Here is a 20,419-nt window from a genome sequence, read left to right on the forward strand (position 1 = left end):
TTAACGAATGGCTTCCTCAGGCTCCAACAATCCTTTGCACTCTCCCACGACAGTCCGCAGGTGGTCATTACATGCAGCTAATAACATTGCCCTGTCTTTAGGGATGAGTTTGTCTGGTTATATTCTATTTCCAATGTGAAAATTTTGTGTTAATTAATTATTATTATTATTACTATTATTATTATTATTATTATTATTATTTTTTTTTTTTAATATTTGTAGATATATATTTGGTTCTCCATGTTGGTAATATTGTAAGTTCACTCTTAGCATTTAAATGTTTGATTCTGTTGTTTTGATTCTGCCAGTGACTTGTCCAGGTGTTACTGAAGAAAAAAAAATATTTAAAATAAATGTTTTAATAATATATTATTATTAAAAAAATTATTCACTCATTTTGCTTTTTTAGCTACTAAAATATTGTAAGCTTGGTGTAACTAGTAAAATTAATATTCAAATGTATAAAATGCCCATGGAGTTGTAAGATTTTTATTTTATAAATTTCTTACTATAAAATTTTCAACGTATTTGATTCTTTCTTGTTTTAGCTTAATGTTTAACATTATTATTGGCCATTTATAGGGCCCTCAAATTTCCGCAATAAAAATGGAATTTACTGTATAACGCAAAATGTCACAGAACTGACCTGAAATTTTAGATGAATAAATCAAAAGTAGGTCAGTACACTTCAATCAATGCAATATCGACTAGTGTCTGTGAATATTAAGCTGCAAAAATACTATTTAAAATATGAATCCTGCATGTTTCTGCATGTTTCTGCATGTTTCTGTGCGAATGAATGACGCAGGCGCGTGGTTTTGTTTACTACACGTATACTAAAGCAAGAACCCGTCAAAATAAAAGTTTGGTTTAACTTGAAGAATCTGTGACCAGAAATATTACTTAATGTAACGATAGTAACGATTGTAACGAAAAAAAAAATTAATGGAAAACACAGAATTTGGTAAAAATAAAACTAATTTTGAGATAAAATAAAATGCATTTCACAGGGCCTTAAAAATATAGTTTTTGTTAAACTTTGAATAAATTGCTGTTAATTTGTGTATGTTTCATGATTTTAGTTAATTAGACATGCTTTTTGATTAATAAAATTTGATTTAACCATTAAAACAGAGTCTAGAAAAAATAAAATGGGAAAAACGGAATTTGGAAAAAAAAAAATTCATAGGCCCTACATTTATTTAGTAGTCATAACATCAAAGTGATTATTGGCTTATCAGCCAGTATCTAAATATCTGTGCATATCTTGTTCTCCCCTAGTTAACCTGTTCAACTAGAATAGAAGAAACCTGTTACATTGATTCCCGCACGTACATTAGATAGCATGTCAGGCGTTTCAGTTAAGTTTATCGTAACCTCAAACATGAGTCTCCGAAGCCTCTGGGATTTTAATAGCAGCAGATGTGTCACATAGCGCCTGTAGATTGATAGCTTGACTCATGACTTCATTACATACAGCTCTATTCTGCTCTAGAGATGTTGGGTGAGAAGGGGAGAGATTATGTTATGATGCATGGGATTTAATTCTCAGACTTTCAATGACTTCACTTCCAGCCCTGTCAGCTCAAGAGGGCTCAGGCATCTTCCGCTCTGACGTTTTTCTCTGTGGCAGAATGCTTTCGTCTAGCCACAGCGTTGGCCTACTTTTTGGGAGAGCTCTGGCTGTATGCCTCACAAGCCTGTTCTTCTGTTCCTCCCCCGGCCACGTCGCTCTGTGCAGATTTGAATCTGTTGAATCTCTGATTTCCATTGCCTCAGTTCATTTATAATTTATCAGTTCATCATTTTGCATCATTCAGACCATCCCCCATCGTTTACAAGAGACTGTGTTCATACTGATTGTGTGGTTTAGCATTATGTTACTGTTATTGTCCTCCTGGCTCTTCCTGCCTGAGATTATCATTCTCCTTGCGTTCTGGACAGAAGAGTATGTGCTTGTGTATTTTATGTGGCAGGACACACTGCAAAAATTAGCATTTGTATTGACATTTAGTGTCGAGTCACCCTGTTTTTACTCTGTGAAGCAGATGCTGTTTAGATTTTTTTTTTTTTTTTTTTTTTTTTTCGGTTTAATCTGCCAGATGCTCCGTTCCTGTGCCACATAGGCAAGTCAAAGTCCACTCAACGAATGCAAAACAAACAGATAGGGATTTCTCTTCCTCATCAAGCATTTGCCCATTCAAAATGCAGTCATTTGTTTGTATACCGTTTGAAATATAACGTTGCATGAAAAATAACCTTTGAAACTGATCAGGTGAGGTCACCTGTCATAAAATAGTCAAATAGCCATGAACGATATGTGGAAACAATATTGACAGGGCAAATCTCAAAATAAATTATTATTTTTTTTTTTATAATGTTGTGTTGATTTACTTGTAGCATTTAAAACTATTGTGTTTAGTAGGGCTGCCCTCTAATAGTTGATTAACCAAACTTTTATTAGTCACAGAAAAAAAAAGGAAGTGGCAATGTCTGTCTGTGACGGACAGATTTTTAATGGCTGTGTGAATCTCTGTGGTACTACATTACCACATAGAGATTACCACTCTATGTGGTAATGTAGTATATCAGGCAGGACATCCAAATGTTCACCTATTATTCATCTGCCTCAAATATGGATTTTCATCTGAAAAACATACGTAGTAGCAACTTTACTTGGCAGCTCAATCTAATGTTGACTTGGAAGAATGTGCGCTATTGCGGAGTGTGGAAGCTGAATAGTGGTGTGCTCACTGCATGACAGATGGAGGTGCCGGTTCAGTCACTTGCTCTTAAAATACTCTGTCATTTTTAGTCATACAGATAAGAGTAATACAATTTTTGAATCTGTAAAGACTCTACAATTATTTGTGTGCACTCAGAATAACAACAAAACGTTGCGCTTTTGTAAAATAACGAAAGCAAACAGTATGCGCTTTCTGTCACCTTAGTCTGTGAACTTGAGCACAAAACTTCGAAACTCTGTGTATACTTGCCTTACAGAAAAATGTATCTATAGTGAGTGAAATGTTACAGACATTGCAAAATGACATTCCAAGGTCCCCTTTAAAACTTTTGGATTCTACATCTCACTTATCAACCAATATAACATTTTTAAACCGGGGATTATTAGACTAAAATCATAAGATGTGTCTCGAGACTTTCTTTTGTTGTCTTCTTTTAGATGCATTCAACAGAGTTTGGCCTGAAGGCACAAAGTAATAAGGAAAGCTCTGTTCACACGGTAGCAGCGTGCGTTCACAGCCGCTCCCTCACTGAGAACTGTGACAAATATCTGACAGCATGCAGGAAATTATTTTATTTAAAAACTCACTTAACGATGTCTGCCGTTGTTCATGTAGAATCATGTAGATTCTATTAGATATTTCTTCTCTTCATGCGTCATTGTGATTTCAGGATTGTGTTCAGAGGTGACGCACCTATGAATAGCCAAAAGATATTTTCAACTATCACATATTTGCTTTATTTTAAAAACAGGTGTTCGGTGCCAGCTCTTTACTCTAGCAAGAATTGTGTTGCAGATTGTTAATGCCTTTGCCAGGAGAAGACACTGCACTGCATTGATGTAGCTTATGATACTTATTTCCTGATATCAAGGAAGTGACTATGAATCAAGTCTGGGTTCAGATTAGTTCTGGGCTCAAGTGTCAGTTTAGAGCATTATGATTCAGTTCAAAACCCTTTTTAATGAGAACTTGAGTTTTCCTAATTGTACGTTTTATCACAATGTTAAACGGATGTATGCACGCTTATCAGTGGTAAATAGTGGCTGTATAAACACTTTCATCAGCCATAAAAAGAAACCACAGTATTTGCATGAGCATTCATCAACTGTTATTTATGCTCAAGTCCAGGTGTTCTCAGTTTCTCTTGTATTTGCACAAAACAGTTTTGACGCATGGATTTGCAGTTTATTTTATTTTTTTTTAATTTAAAAGTGTGCTGTACAAGCTCATTTAATGACATTCCCTCATAGTCGATGTGAAGTTTAATAGCATTGTTGTTTAGGATTGTGGTACAGTTGTGGCTGCTGGTCTGTTCTGGCATGAAGAATATGGCTAAAGCTAACAGGAAATGTTTGGGGGATTTTGTTGGGCGCCTGGCTTTCCTAGACCTACTCATCCAGACAGACGAAGAGAATAAGCACCGCTACAAAGCGAAGCAGTCTGTCGCATCAAATGGAGCACTGACAAATTGATTGCCATTATTTAGTGTCCTGTCACCCGTTTTCTATCCTGGCGCATACTTTCTGTCCTTTGCTGGGTCACTCATTTGTTTAGACAAACCTTTGTGTAGGGCTGAGGTGGTCTGAGATGTGCTGGGTAGTAATATATATTGTTTGTTTGCATTGCATCTCGTTGTGTTTCTCCTACGGTTTGGCTTCTTACTTGGCATGGTGGTTTACCCTGTGAAGTGAGGTAATTTGGGACATAACCCCACAGATCAACCTTCTCTTGCAAGTCTATGGCCATGAATAGTTTCAGATAAACGCATGAATGCAGCTTAAACCATATTGTAACATAGCATGAAACCACTGAGACTGTTTATGTGAATATGTAGCTGCATTGAGACCAGCTGATACCTATTTTTGAGCGCTTTACAGTTACAGTTTCAACTGATTTTCTGAGAAGGTTGTGTAACTGATCTTTTGGTTCAACAAAGCAAAAATGTGTTTGTGCATGAACTAATTTGGTGTCTTTTCTCATATCTTGTCCTAAGGGTATACTGTATGGCTGATTTTTCAGTGATTCTTTTTTTTTTTTTTAATGACAAAATTGAGCCTTATTTAAAAAATAAGTTTATATATATAAGTTTAAAACCTGTAAGTTTATTTATTTATTATGATCAGAAATGTGAATTAAAAGCTGAATTTTTTTAGCATTAATACTGCAGCCTTCAGTGTCACAAGATCCTTCAGAAATCATTCTAATATGTTGATTTGCTGCTTCAGAAGTGTTATTTATTATTGTTATTAATGTCAAAACCTGCTGAGAAGTTTAAAACTTGTAAGATTATTATTTATTTTATTTATTTATTTTTTTTTTTGAAGGTTGCATTTGATAAAAAAAAAAAAAGTGAATTATTACAAATTAAAATAATTCTCTGTTTTAATGCATTTTAAAATGTAATTTATTTCTGAGATGCAAAGCTAGATTTTTTTAGCATCATTACTCAGTCTTCAGTGTCACATGATCCTTTATTCTTATATGTTGATTTGCTGCTTGTTATTTATTATTGTTATTAATGTCAAAACCTGCTGGGTTGAAGGAAAGTTTGAAACCTGTAAGATTATTTATTAGTTTATTTATTGAATATTTTTTTTTTTTAACGCTGCATCAAGGCTGCATTTGTGATTTAAAAATGTGAATTATTATTACAAATTAAAGTAGCTGTTCTCTGTTTTAATATATTTTAAAATGTAATTTATTTCTGTGACACACATCTGAATTTTCAGCATCATTACTGCAGTCTTCAGTGTCACTTAATCTTTCAGAAATAATTCTAATATGCTGATTTGCTGCTTAAGAAGTGTTATTTATTATTGCTATTAATGTCAAAACCGTGATGCGTTTTCTAGGTTTTTTAAATACAGAACTGGTTTCCTAGTTCTGCCTTTGTCATCCGCATTAGCTCTTTTGTGTGTGCTCGATCCCCGCTGCTGTGCTTCCCTGTAAGTGTGCTCATAAACAAGAGCTAAATGTGAGATGATATTCTCCCACTGAGTTCCCATAAGCTTCCTGTCCAATGGACGAGCAACAGTAGCTCTGATATGCTTGTGGGCCACACGGCCTCCTGTGTCGGGCTGCTTCCCAACATCGAAAATATCTAAATATGAACACTTATCCACCCCCCCCCATAGCTGCTCTGCTCTTTGTTTGTGGTTCTTTAACACACTCAGCATCACTTGAGACTTGAAGGGCTGTTACGTAGCTTTTTTTTTTTTTTTTTAAGTGGATAGGGCAAAAGCCAACATGCACAGCTATTTTTTTTGAGTTCAGCGAACCTTTTGGAGAAGAGAATGTAAACATTTTCCTCTCTTTTTACTGGAAGGGTTTGACCCATTTTCTTGTCATGACATGTCTGATGGTTTTTGCTGTGGTGAAGTTAAAGATATTTGGCTGCTAGAACTGGATTCAAAATGGGTAAATATCTTCTCTACATACTGTAGGCCTACAATGAGTCTTGTGTGAAATGGAGTAATGTAAGTTTTAAATGTTAGTAGGTTTTGATCTCATTCAAAATCTATCTGTGGTAAGGTATTTTTGACACCAATCCATCCTGATGAATCACTCCGTTTGACCTACATTTGAGTTTTTGTGCTCCACCTCTCTTCTGATCCTCATTCAGTGCTGCCTTTTACATGAAGCCAAAAATGATTTCCATAATTAAAATCTTTTGGTGTGTACAATTGAATATAGATGATTACATATGGAAAAAAGTGGAAAGGATCATGAGACTCAGTAAGAACCGGATGTTGTGCTTTGGGCTATCATGATTCTTTGTCATGTTGGTCTTACCGTTTTGCAATTTGTCAGAACAGTACAGTCAAACTAATTTCTCAAATTAAAAACAAAGCCTTACAGGGTAACAAAATATAACATAAAAAAGAATGGCAGACATTTAGTCCAAAGCGGGTTAAGATAAAAAAAAATGAAGCTAAAATTTTTTTGGGGTTATTAAAAAAAAAATAAGAATAAAGATGTACATTAAAAATACACACAATATACAAATAAAACGAGCAGTGTTTTAGTTTTCAGTAGCATTCAAGAAATAGACAAATATACAAATATAAAAATAAAACGCAATATACACTTCACTGTATTCATACATTGATTCTTAATAAAACAACGTGTTAAGATTCTTCAATTAAGAGCAGTGAGTGATTTTTTTTTTTTTTTTTTTTTTTTTTTTTTTTTCCTTTTGTGTTTTTGTTGTTACTTTTAAAAGAATAGTTCAACCAAAAATGTGATTTCTGTCCTCATTTTTTCACCCTCAAGTTGTTTTAAAACTGAATTAGTTTTTTTTTTCTTCTGATGAACATAACGGCGACCAGCAACTGTTTGGTTACCCACATTTTTCAAAATATCTTCTTTTGTGTTCAGCAGAAGAAATAAATTTAATATAGATTTGGGACAACATGAGAATTACACTTTAAGATACATATGTACCAATTGCAATTTAATTTATATTAAGTTAATTTATTTATTTTGTAAGTGTGACCTGCCGATACAGATTTTTGTCAATTCTGAACTTCTTTCTATATACAAACAAGAATCTGTACTTTTTTTCAATGCACAAAGAATTATTTGCATAATAAAAAATTATTAAACATTACAATTCCCCCAATCTGGACTAAGTTACAGATGTTCTCTCACTTAAACAACTCTCAAAATAAATTGCCCTGTGACTGGAAGAAGGTAGAAATAACAATGAACTGATATATGCTGTATATAACAAAATAGATGTTATTTCTCACTAGGTTTATAAATGGTATTTTTTTTTTTTTTTAAGGAACTGTAAAGTTGTTACCATTCAAATGAAATCAGTATCAATAAACTCCATCTTTCCACTTCAGAAGAAACAGAAGCTGCATCTGAAGTGGCGTTAGATAAATTTACACAGACTGTCTGAGGTGAGGTGCCATAAATGCATTTACAATGCAAAATTGCACATGTATAAATAGGGTTGGGTTCCATTTTAAAGCCGGTTCCAAAATTTCCAAGAACCGAGTATTCGATAAGACGCGTGCATTTCGGTTCCGCTTAACGATTCCTGCGTTTGCATTTTAATGTGATTTTGTAAAGTTTAAAATCAAACAATTTAAGAGCAGGAGGGGAAAGAAGTTGCACACTGTTTATGTGCAAGCAGGCTGGTGCGGGTTCCCAGCCTGTGCATTCCCACTGCAGGAATGGTTGTTCCGGGCCGAATATGACTTCTCTTTGACATTTACCACCAAATATGCAAAAAAATACGTCAGTATATCATTATAAACACAGCTGTTTTTTTTGTCGAAAGTAAAAGTAAACAGATGAGAAAAAAAACGCATGTGCATGTATTTTTAGATCCGCATGCATTTGTTGTTTAAGAGACCGCAACCTAATAAGGTGGTCTGTAGGCTGCTAATTTTTGCTCATGTTATTCAGCTGCAGCAGAAAACTTTGTAAAAAATATAGAATAAAAATGTTTGACTTAATTTGTTTTATTGACTTTTTTTATGTTATGAAATTTTTTATGGAATGAATCATTGAGAATCGGAATCAAGAATTGGAATCGGTAAAATTCAAACGATACCAAACCCAATGCATAAATAATTTTATAAGATTCATGTTTTAAATATGTTTTGAACATATAAATAAGAAATGTTGAAGAAAATGCAATGAGATCAAACCACTTTTTGAGTGAGTGATTCATTTAGTTCTTTATTCAACAGATTAGTTTAAATGTCTGATTAATTCAGAAAGACCCATTCTTTATAAGTGGGTCACTGATTTATTGATTGGTTTGAAAACGTGGATTCGTTCAGTAACGAAACACCACTGTGTTGCTCTGAGACATGCAGCACTTCTTCTGCGGCTTTGATTGGAACTATTTTGGTCAATGAAATTGAGCAAAAACAGTCAATATTTTGTCTAAAATAATAAGTCACTTAATTTTAACTTCTTGATTGAACCACTGTTGTATAAAATCAGTGTCACATTACAATCGTATTCATATTCAGGGAAATTTCGTGCAATGTTGCATACCTAAATCATACATTGTAAATATCTTTTTTTTCTACCACACTATGCATCTAGGCTATAACTTTCTGTGAGAGCTGTTGCGCTCATTTGTTTTGATTTCTGCACGAGTCTCTGTATATGAAACATAGGCTGCAGAAAACAGCAGCTGATTACATATGATGTTTCTGCTAATGCCATCTACAGATGGACATTTGCATTTAGTGCATTTGCACTTGCTGTGTCTAAATTGTATTGCAAATACAGTGAATTTTCAATGAATATTTATTACATGGCTCTATAGAGTACTTCATTCTGATTGGTCAATTTTTGTATAATGACCACTAATCTGTCTCATAGTTGTCTCCTGCTTCTCACATAATTACATTTCAACTCAAATCAATACTTAATGAATCATTTATTTAATTATCATGTTACTGACCTTGTAACAAACATGATAATGTATAGTTAACTGGCCATTAACACAAATACAATCGCAAGACGGATCACCCAGTCTGGTTTATTGTACAGACATGATCATTATCACATATTATTCAGGGGATACTTAACTGCTGCTCTAAAGGAAATGCATGGGAAATGCACTATACAAGAATAAGCTTGGGCTCATGTACTGCTCTCTTTCAGCACAAAGCCAAATGTGTGCACTTTGCATATGTTGAAGTTTGCATATCTTGAAGTTAACTGCGTTATATAAGTCGCTTGGAAATGCAAAATAACGTCCAGTACGTTGGCAATGTAGTATGTTGTACACTCATTTCAATAGAAGTATTTTAAAACTGATAATTCCGATGTAAATGTGGGTTTTCTTTCTCTTTGTCTAGATTTCTTTTGCCGTTCTATATGAGCTTTTGCCCTAGGCAACTGTTTCGTTTGCCTATATGTATGTGACGTCCTTGACATTATTGTTTTGAGCCATTTGACCCATAGGCATATATACATTGTTGCTCAATAACTCACTACTGACACCTGTATGGGCGCTATATCTTTGTGGGTTTGTGTATGTTCAAGGTTTGGCCCATTAATTATTAGCTCAGATTCATATGCATCTGTCACAACATAAAAACCTTCCTTTAATTTTAACAATAGGTAATTTGTGGCTCTTTCTCTTTTTTGTAAACTGTTTCCTTATGTCTTTAAGTGGGTGTGTCTTTTACTGTTGTGACTTGCCCATACATGCGTTCCTGAAGTAAACACCTAGTTATGAGTCCTGGTACTAAGGAGTAGAGTGCCATCAGAGGAGTCACTTGATGGTGGTTAATGTCTGGTGTTGATTGAGGGTTTGACCATACAGGCTGAGGTGCTGACAGCGTGCTAACATGAGCCTGCATGTGTACAGGTTCTCCTGACTCCTAAATTCAGTCAAGGTGACGCTCTCAAGTTACTCTGTTACCATCTGAAATGAGTGAGACAGAGAGTGCTTATGATGATGAGCCCCAGCTGTTGTTCATTCTCCAACAAGTCATCTGACAGCTTTCTTTGGAGGGCAGATGCATAGTACAAGATTTTTGCCATAGTTTTACCCACCATGTTGATCTGCGCTGGTTAAATTAGACTAGTAGGATTAGGAGGAGATGACTGTGTATATGATTGATTGGTGCAGTGTCAGATAATATTCATTTCAGATACTGCTGTCAGTGCAGTGTGCATTCATCTCCAAACATGGCATGTTTTCCGTGCTGAATGAACCATTCTTCCATTTGCTAAATGCAGCTGAAAGCTGAGCACAGAATAGAAATGCTATGTAAGCCTCTGTAATTTTTTTTTTTTTTTTTGTAAATTAATTAAATTATTTTTTTTTAAGATTTAATATAATTTTAAAGTTTTCACGTCTAATCCACTGAATTTATACGACTTGAGCAATGTAATAATTTATTAAAATTCTAACAATAACACAGCCGTATGCAATCTTTCATTTTACCCAAATTATTATTATTTTTTTTTTCCCACACAGTTCCTCTATTAATTTATCTGGTTTCTGTAATTTATGATTTATTATCAAACTGTGGCAATCAAACAAATGTATATAATGTCAGTCATTTTAAAATATAATCAATCAAAATAAAACTGTTCCAACTAAACACTGTATTTTTATTTTTGTCAGATAAAGTGCTGCACAAGAGGTTTGCTGTATAATTTAAAACATAAAAAATCTTTTGTTTTATATTCCTATAATATTTCTTAAAATTATATTACTGTCATTTATTATGCTGAGAATAGATTTTACTATGCAATAGTAATATATTTCTGTCAATTTCTGGTTTCTATTTTTTCCCCTCATTTTTTAATTGAATTAAAATTTGTTTAATTAAATTTTAATTAAAGTTTACATAAACCAAAATCATGTCTAATTAATTGAATTTATACAACTTTAGCAATGTAATCATTTATTACAATTTTAACAGTAATAGGGCCCTGTGCAATCTTATTTCAACCAAATTACATTTTTTTTTTTTTTTCACCCAGTTCCTGTAGTAATTTTTTCTGCTTTCTGTTTTATGATTTAATACAAATTTATCATCAGACAGGATTATTTTATATTCCTATATCTTTAAAAAAAATAATCAAGCAAAATAAAACTATTCCAACTACACATTTTTATTTTTGTCAGATAAAGTGCTGCACAAGAGGTTTGCTGTATAAATTAAAACATGAAAAAAATCTTTTGTTTTATATTCTATAATATTTCTTACAATTATATTACTGTTATTATTATTATTACGCTGAGAATAGATTTTACTATGTAATAGTAATATATTTTTTGATTTCTGGTTTCTTTTTTGTTTCTTTATTTTTAATGGTTTAATTAAATTTGAATTAAAGTTTAAATAAACCAAAATCATGTCTGATTAAGTGCATTTATACAGCTTTAGCAGTGTAATAATTTATTAAAGTTTTAACAGTAATAGGACCCTGTGCAATTTTTTATTTCACCCACAGCTATTTTTTTTTTTTTTTTTTTTACCCAGTTCCTGTATTAATTTTTTCTGCTTTGTGTTTTTTGATTTAATACTAATTTATCATCAGACTGTGTCAATCAAACAAATTCATAGAATGTTAATACATTCTAAAATAATTAAACAAAAAAAACAATTCCAAACAAAACATTGCAAATTTATTTTTGATAAATATCGTAGTTTTTTTTTTTTTTTTAATACAGATAAAGTGCTGCACAACAGAGGTTTACTGTATAAATTAAAACATGACAAAATCTTTTGACTGTTTTATATTCCTATAATATTTCTTTAAATTGTGTTACTGTTATTTTTATTACTCTGAGAATACATTCAACTATTCAGTAGTATATTTCTGTCAGTTTTTCAAAGTTAAACTAAAGTTTTATTTTGGCAGTTAGGAATTTAATCAAATTCTGTGACATTTCATGTTATTAAGTAAAATCTGTGTTTTCCACATAGTTTTTATATGATTTTAAAGTTGTGTTTGTAAAACTGTGTAATGATTAACTGGCCTTTTCATTCATACAGTTAATTTCTCAACAAAGAGTGAGGTAATAGTTAGCCAAGCACAAATAGAGTTTGAGTTAGAACTACACTTCATTTGAATTGAATTCTTGAGTCCTGTGCCCCTCACAAAATGAAATAAAAATGAAAGACCTAGCAGTTAGCACATGCTCTAACACATTAAGCCTTAGTACTCACGTAGGCCATGCAAGTTCGAATCCTGCTCAGTATTTTCCATTTTCTGTTCTCTCATTCTGTTTACAATTTCCTTATGGCCAAAAAATATAAAAAAGTATGAATCATAACTGCTATTACAGTTGTTAAGAATGATGTATTTATAATTCTGTGTTTTTAAAAGTGTTGTTCAGAGGCTTGAGTTGTTAGACAGTCAGCAAATTCATTAGAGAACGCACTGAATAGTCTGAAAATTTCTGGTTTTGCACATTGCTAATCCAAAGTGCTTTACCTCCGTTGACCTAACTGAAATTATAACAGGTATGAAATCCTTGCCAATCAGACACGATTTCTCAACTAAGCTTGTACGGCATTACATTGTTTTAGTCTGTAAACCTGTGAGAATGACTGGAACATGCCATTTTCTTTGAGTGAAACCATTTCCACGAGAGCTCTGATGTAATTGGCTTTACTGTAAATAGAATAAACAACAGAAAAAGGTGTAATCTTTCATATCAGCCTTGCACATTTCTCGTTTGCTATGATGGAGTGAATATGTGAGCGCAGTGTCATCACAAGCTCTTAGCACTTTAGAAGAGTGTTAAGACAGTTTTTATATCACATGCTAGAGATGCATTGCTCTTATATTTGGTACATGTATCTTATATACAAGTCATTTCCATGTTTGGGAATCTTATGTTTGTCTCTGTGTGTTGCAGGCACTCTTGTCATCATGTTTATTGTTCAGAAGAGATCTCCTCTGGCCCAGGACTCCCTGCACAGGATGACAGCAGTTACGCAACGCAAGAATCAGGGGCAGACGACAAGGTAACAATGACTACTAACTAAATGCCTCACTGACTTGCTAGCAGTTGAACTCTTCTCCTATTAGGTCAATGAGCGTGTGTCCTTTTGCACCATTGGTATGTAACTCTGTATTGTGAAATGGGAATCATATACATTTGACCTTTAGAGAAGAGAGTTTGTTTGGTCGGTATGTAGGTCTAAATAGCCCCTGAAGTTGTGCAATAGCTCCTCATTCAGAGTGCAGGCTGTTGTTGACATTGTCTTTCAACAGGCTAATCTATAAAGGTACTTACAGGCTGGGGCCCCAACGAAGACCACCCTCCTCTTGTGTAACCTATAGATTTAAGGCTGTATAGGAGTGTGCATTTCTTAGTGACTGACTGATTAATCTAACACAGTTTAGCTTGTGTTAGCAAGCTGTCTTTAAAGTTACGGAAGCAATCAAATGTTCAGCTAAAGCGTGAATCTGTAAACGTACCCATTTTTTTTTCTCCCCTCTGGCAGTTACAGAAGTGCTTTCTCTTTGCTCCTGCCAAACTTGAACGATAGCTGTTTGCCCTTGAAACATGCCTCTTTCTCCCTCATAGAAACAAAGCCAGTTCTGTCAACTTACCTGTTGTTGAAAGTATAGTTCACTCACTCCTCAGTCATGTCTCTTACTCAGCCTCGTCATTCCAAACCCCTCTGAGAAGCACAAATGTATTTTTTCAGCACAATGATCACGTTTCTTTCAATTAAACTGCAAAAGTACATGTGACTAGGGGCTTTCACGCTCTACAAGCTCTACAAAACAAATTACATTAAATTGTTTGTGTGAGAAACTGACCTCGTAACCTTTTCTTACTCTTTATTTAGATGTTTTGTTCATAAGTAACATTGTTTTTTCTTTTAGGTTGAGGAGGAAGGGGCGACACACACTCAGTCATCGTACGACGTGGGTCTGGAGACAGAGAGAGTTGCACTAAAAGAAACATCATTGCACTCACAAGACGCCCCGCATGAAGAGAAGCACAAACAGGTGCTCGTGTAATCCAACTATCATATCTGTTTTCTTCTGTTACATATCTCAAACTTGGATGTGACCCACACATTTTAATCAAGGAATAGGATACACAACAGCTAACGTTTGTTTCAACTCTTTGCATAAAAGCAATAAACCATTATGATTCCAAAAGTATTTTTTCCATAACATTACATTTAACATTACAGTTGAACCACTGATGTCACATGGACTATTTCCTAACTACCTTTCTGGGCCTTGAACATGTCAGTTGCGTTGCCGTCTATGCAGGGTCATAAAGCTCTCGGATTTCAACAAAAATATCTTAATTTGTGTTATGAAGACGAACAAAGGTTCGAGTGAGTAAGTAAAGGAGGAGTCCACTTCCAGAACAACAATTTACAGATGATGTACTCACCCCCTTTGTCATCCAAGATGTTCATGTCTTTCTTTCTTCAGTCGTAAAGAAATTGTTTTTTGAAGAACGCTATGGTGCCCCGATTTTGAACTTCCAAAATGCAGTTTTAATGCGGCTTCAAACAATCCCAAATGCAGTTGCAAACGATCCCAACTGAAAAGTCTTATGTAGAGAAACGATTGGTTATTTTCATGTAAAAAATACAATTGAAATGCTTTTTAATCTCAAATGCTCGTCTTGCCTTGAAAGTGCTTGAATTCTTGAAATGTTGTTTTTTTTTTTTTTTTTTTTTTTTTTTCTTCCCTCCTCAATAAGCACATAACTTTTAATGCAAAATTCACACAATGGAAAAAACTTTTTTTTTCCTCTTATTTTGCTTAATGTCAGAAATTAGTAGGCTAATTTTGTAGTAGTACTGACGATGTTGTGTAAACAGATCGGAAAATGCAAAAAGAGAAACAGACAAGCCAAATTAATTGAATCATTTACACTGAAACTGCTCCGATTGATTGAAATTCGTGACTTCGATCATTTATTTCAAGCGATTCACTAGCAAAAACCAAATCAAAAGAACCATTCATTGTCAAATTTCTACATTGCTTGCAATGATTTTAAATTTGTCAATTTATTCACTATTGCATGGCGTATCACAAATCATTTGTTTCAGATCGGGACTTTAAATCGTGTATCGTGAATCATTTGATTTAAATCGGAACTTCGGAGCAGGTCATCTGACTTACATTGGTACTTCAAATTGCATATCACGAATCATTTGACTCCAATCAGGACTTCATTCGATAAATCATTTGATTTAGATCAGAATGGGTTTGTGAATAATTTAGTGAATTGAATGATTCAAATCAAATCATTCACGATACACGCAGAAGTCGCATTTGTTCTAAAATCTTATTTTAGAATAATAACAGTTATAAATTTTACCATTATTCTTAGTTAAGCGTAAATTGTTATAATATGCTTATGACTTGCAAATGTAATGCTCAGTTAATTGAAATAAAGCAGGCTTGATGACGTATGCAGCCTGCAAATGTGACCTCTGGAGGATTCAGCCTTCTGTTTGAGAAACAACCGTGATCGGAAATGATGGTTTGTGATGGTTCTTTGGAGGATTGCAAATATTTTGCTTTAGATCGGAACTTTGGAGTGCAGATCGCGAATCATTTGATTGAGATCGGGACTTCGGTGCGGGTTCACAAATCATTTTATTCAGTTCGGAACTTTGGAGTGCATATGCCAAATCATTTGTATACTTTGTAATACTTTAGTAGTAATACTTTGCATGTGCTTTACTTTGTTTTTGCCGTTTTGCTTTATTAGTATATTATTTATTTATCTTTTTTTAGAATTTGAAAGAGAAGACATTGTTTGATATGTGAGATCTCTGTTTAAAGTCCTTGAAAATATTAAAAGTAGTGTTTGAAAATTCCTTGAAAGTTCTGGAATATCATTTTTATAATATCTGTACGAACCCTGTTGTAAGTTAAATTTAACTTTATGGAGAAAATATGATTTACTGTCAGAATCGGACTTTATTGCTGTGATCTTCCAGCTCATGTCTGCAATGTAAGTCAAGATGTTTTTTTGAAAATAACAAACCTCTTAATCTCTTTATCTGTGTTTCTGTCATTGTAGACTGTGAATTTGGAAGAAGTGTTGGAGGAGCCGCAGATTCAGCTTGAGTCTGCACTTCCTGAGCTAGAGCAACAGCAACAGCAACAGCAACAGCAACAACAACAACAACAACAACAACAACAGCAGCAGCAGCAGGAGCAGCAACCAGAACCCCAGAGCACCCAACAGTCAGACCAACAGCAATCAGCTCAACCACCAACACTTACACAGACCCAAACAGCACCGCCACTTTCCCAGCCCCAGCCAGACCCTGAAACTCCGCAGGCCACTGCCACAGAGGACCAGGCTGCCCACGCCTCCGCTGCTTTAACCCCTTCACAGACTGATTCGCACACAGAAGACCCCTCTGCATCTCCTGCTGAACTCCAGAAGAGCCCAGAGTCAGCCTCACCTACCTCAGTCACCTCCTCCGAGAGCCCCTCCAGGTGAGTACAAGCACAGCCGTTTGGAAGAGAAGAGGGTGGGAACTTTGAATGTTTGTTTTATCATTCATTTCATTTTTTTGTTTCATTTGTTCATTTGATTTTATGTTCTTATTGAGTCATTTCTGCATCCAAACTTTTAAAATGATTCAGTCAATCATGGATTTTATATCGCACCTACTTCGGACGGTTTTATTCAACTGCATCACAGTGGATCTCGCCTTCTTTACTAGTCCATTATGAAGACTTGTTACCGGACTTACGAATCCTCCATTTCAACAAGGACCAAAAATGGCAACATCGCTCTGCGATTTGCTAGATAGGCCTTTATAATGTAATAAGCCAGTGCTACAGGAACCTTCCACAAAACCCTGGACAAATGTTCAGTCCATACCTGGAGCCAGATTTCTTTCTCTCTTTTATCCTTGCTATCCCCCTCCCTCTCTCCATTAGTATTCCTCTCCCATTCCTCTCTGTTTTTCCTTTCTCTTGGTAAACGCCATATGATTTCTTTCCTTCAGTGGACTAGACGTCCCGCGTCCTGATGCCCCTGTAGAGAACTCTAGTGCCAGTCAGTGTGAGGTGGGCTCTGTGCCCCACTTCAGCCAGTCCCTTGGCACCACTCTTACCAGGTGAGTACTGAGCAACAGGTAAACGGCAGGTTACATGGTAACATTACGGTAACTCCAGTATTCGCGTTACATCAGGTGACTTGGTAACCGATGGTTAACCAAGTAACGGAGCTGCTTCAGGCACATCAAGCCACGTCTTCTGGCCTTGCTCTTTTTTTTCACTTCTCATTTCATCATTTTTTGTTTTGCAATTTTTGCTCACCATTTAATTTTCTTTCCCAATGCCTTGATGCACCATTTTAATGCTTGTTTTGCTTGTCACTTGCGATACTTCTAAGCAATCTACTAAGGTCTCTTTCCATCCCCACCCTCTCTCTCCCCTCTGTTTTCTCACTCTGAATAGTGTTGTGGAGGAACATGCAGAGCAGCAAGCAGAGAACCAGTCTGCCACATTGGGAGTACAGAGTACAGAGACCATTGCTGACCCGACTGCCACTCTGCTCCCGAGTGAGCCGGACCTCACAGAGCCACAGTCAGCCAGTATCCCTCCACCTACAAAAAGCCAGCAGGTACACACACACTATTTGTCAGACTAATCTAACATGGATAATTAATTCCAAAAGTGAGAGATAAAGCTAATATCCCTGAGAGGCTTTGTGTTACTTAAACCCCATTAAACATGATAAAATCACTTTAATACATATGACTAATAGCATAACGCTTTTAGAAAACAGAGGCAGCAAATGATGATAATAGACACAAATGTTCAATAAACAGTTAAATGTATTAATAATAATCAAAATAAGCAATTTCTTCATCTAGTGTTGTTTGTTTGTTGCTATGCAGCTTTGGCACTGTAAAATAGAAATTGCTGTTGCAGGAGTAGCACTATAGGTGCTAAAAAATAAAACGAAGAGATCAAATTAAATAGTTTAAAAAGTAAATAATTAAATCACTTAAATTGACAAATACATAGATGAATATACAATATACAATCTTAACATATTAGACAATTCGATTTCTTAAAGGGATAGTTCACCCAAAAATGAAAATTCTGTCATTAATTGTTCACTGTTGTTCCAATGTCATTCCAAACCTGTAAGACCTTCGTTTATTGTCGGAACACAAATATTTTTGATGAAATCCGAGAGCTATTTAACCCTGCATAGGAAAAATGCAATGATACTTTTAAATATAAAACCAAGCCACCGGTAGACGGTGGCAAATTACCAATTTGAATGATCATTTAGTCCTTCATTGAACAGATTCGTTCAAATGACTGATTCATTCAGAAACGAGGCAAGTGACTACTGTCTTTATGAATAGGTTACTAAATCATTGACTCACTCAATTTGTTCAAAACCGCGGATTCATTCAGTAACGAAACATCACTGTGTTGCTCGGAGACACAGCAGTTCTAAATTAAAATTTTTGTCAGTGAAATTGAGCAAAAACAGTCAATATTTTTGTCTAAAATGTAAGTCACTTAATTTTAAATTCTGGATTATTGAACAACTATTGAATAAAATCAGTGTCACATTGCAGTCGTATTCATATTCAGGGAATATTTTTTTTTTTTTTTTTATCAACTACCTCAGTATGCACAAGCTTCATCTGGCACGACATAAATACATTGTCAGTTGCCATAACTGTGTCGTCAAAACGGCCCAGCTCGAAATCGGCAGACTGACTGGCCGCCCACCGGTCTGGGACGATCATGTGGGAAATCGGCTAATTCCGGTCCCTGGCAAGTCGATCGGTGCATTTCTAGTTATGAAGCTACGAGAATGCATGTCAAAGACTGACATGGAAAAGAAGAAACTGTTGAATAAACGTATTTTTGTTTTCTTTGTGTACAGAAAGTATTCTCGTAGCTTTATGAAGTCACATGGACTATTTTTTACAATGTCCTTACTAGTTTCTAAGCCTTCAGTTGTGTTGCTGTATATGCAGGGTCAGAAAGCTCTCGGATTTGATCAAAAATATCTTAATTTGTGTTCAAAAGATAAACGAAGGTCTTACGGGTTTGGAACGACATGAGGGTGAGTAATTATTGACAGAATTTTCATTTTTGGGTGAACTGTGCTTTTCAAAAAATGGTAGCGTAAGAATTAATATCTTGTCAGAGATGTATTTTTTGTCATCTATTCAGAGTTTTTCTTTTTATAATGACATAATCGGGTAGATTTCGGGTATGGAGCTCAAAACCATATCAAGCTATAATACATTTTTCCACTTTTGTTTTCCCTTAGCTTGCACCACCTAAAAGAGCATGATGACAATAATCACGACATTTTGCACCCTATAGTGTTCCTTCCCTACCTTTTCCCCCTATTATGTAGAGAGTGAAAGGGTTTGTATTCAATTTCTCGCTGAGTCTCTCCACACCCTGCTGTTAGAGATCTGCAGAGCTAAAACATCCCCTCCTCTCTCGTAAAGCTGCTTTGACACATACACCCTAAATGGAGAAGATGAAAATGGAAGAGAAAGCATAAGAGCGGAGGAGAGGAAGAAGAGAGGGTTAGGCTGATAGAGTGGGACTGAGTACATCAGCATGTTTGTTTTCCACAGAACAGCCTTGTAAATGTTTAATCAACCAAATGCTCACTCAGCACTGCTGTTTAAGCACTGATAGACACATAGAGAGGGACAGATTTGAGGGGGACAAGAAAAAGAGAAAGTGATGGGAAGAAAGACCACCCTTTTGTATGTAATTTATAATGCCAAGGTGTATAATACCATATAGACTTTATATGTAATGTGTCTTTATATTTACATTATAATGCTGATTAGCTGATTAGAAATAGAAAACAAAGAATTTCCAAAATGGAGATGGTTTGGTTGTAGTTTGTTCAATGTAATAAAAATTTGATGTGTTTTTTTTTTTTTCCAGGTGATGGACGATGGGGGAGCTACAGACCCTCCTGTGCCCACTAAAGAGGACATCCCCACTTTTGATGAGTGGAAGAAAAAAGTGATGGAAGTAGAGGAGAAGAAAAGTAAGACATTGTTTTGGGTCGTGTGTTCAGTGAATCATCGCATGCCGGGCTGCCCCCGTGCTTCTTCTGCATCAGTACACACTCACACGCATTTCCTTTAGGACACGCTTCTGCTTGATTTCACAGAGCTGTCTCTTTCTTTTTATATCTCATGAATTTC

At 35.1% G+C, this 20,419-nt stretch overlaps 1 protein-coding gene across 5 annotated transcripts in view; it reads left to right on the top strand.

The window, feature by feature from the left end:
* suco (SUN domain containing ossification factor) overlaps positions 1–20,419 on the top strand; it is a 66,877-nt gene that overhangs the window by 13,151 nt on the left and 33,307 nt on the right. For 4 of the 5 annotated variants that reach the window (XM_051138203.1, XM_051138204.1, XM_051138205.1 and 1 more), the window contains exons 2-7: positions 13,111–13,219; positions 14,091–14,216; positions 16,267–16,691; positions 17,210–17,320; positions 17,664–17,829; positions 20,154–20,259. In XM_051138203.1, coding sequence (XP_050994160.1) covers positions 13,111–13,219; positions 14,091–14,216; positions 16,267–16,691; positions 17,210–17,320; positions 17,664–17,829; positions 20,154–20,259 — 1,043 coding nt within the window. The remainder of the gene's footprint in view (positions 1–13,110; positions 13,220–14,090; positions 14,217–16,266; positions 16,692–17,209; positions 17,321–17,663; positions 17,830–20,153; positions 20,260–20,419) is intronic. The other variant, XM_051138207.1, reaches the window with a different exon arrangement.

Source organism: Labeo rohita, chromosome 20, assembly GCF_022985175.1.
Source record: "Labeo rohita strain BAU-BD-2019 chromosome 20, IGBB_LRoh.1.0, whole genome shotgun sequence".
NCBI lineage: Eukaryota > Metazoa > Chordata > Actinopteri > Cypriniformes > Cyprinidae > Labeo > Labeo rohita.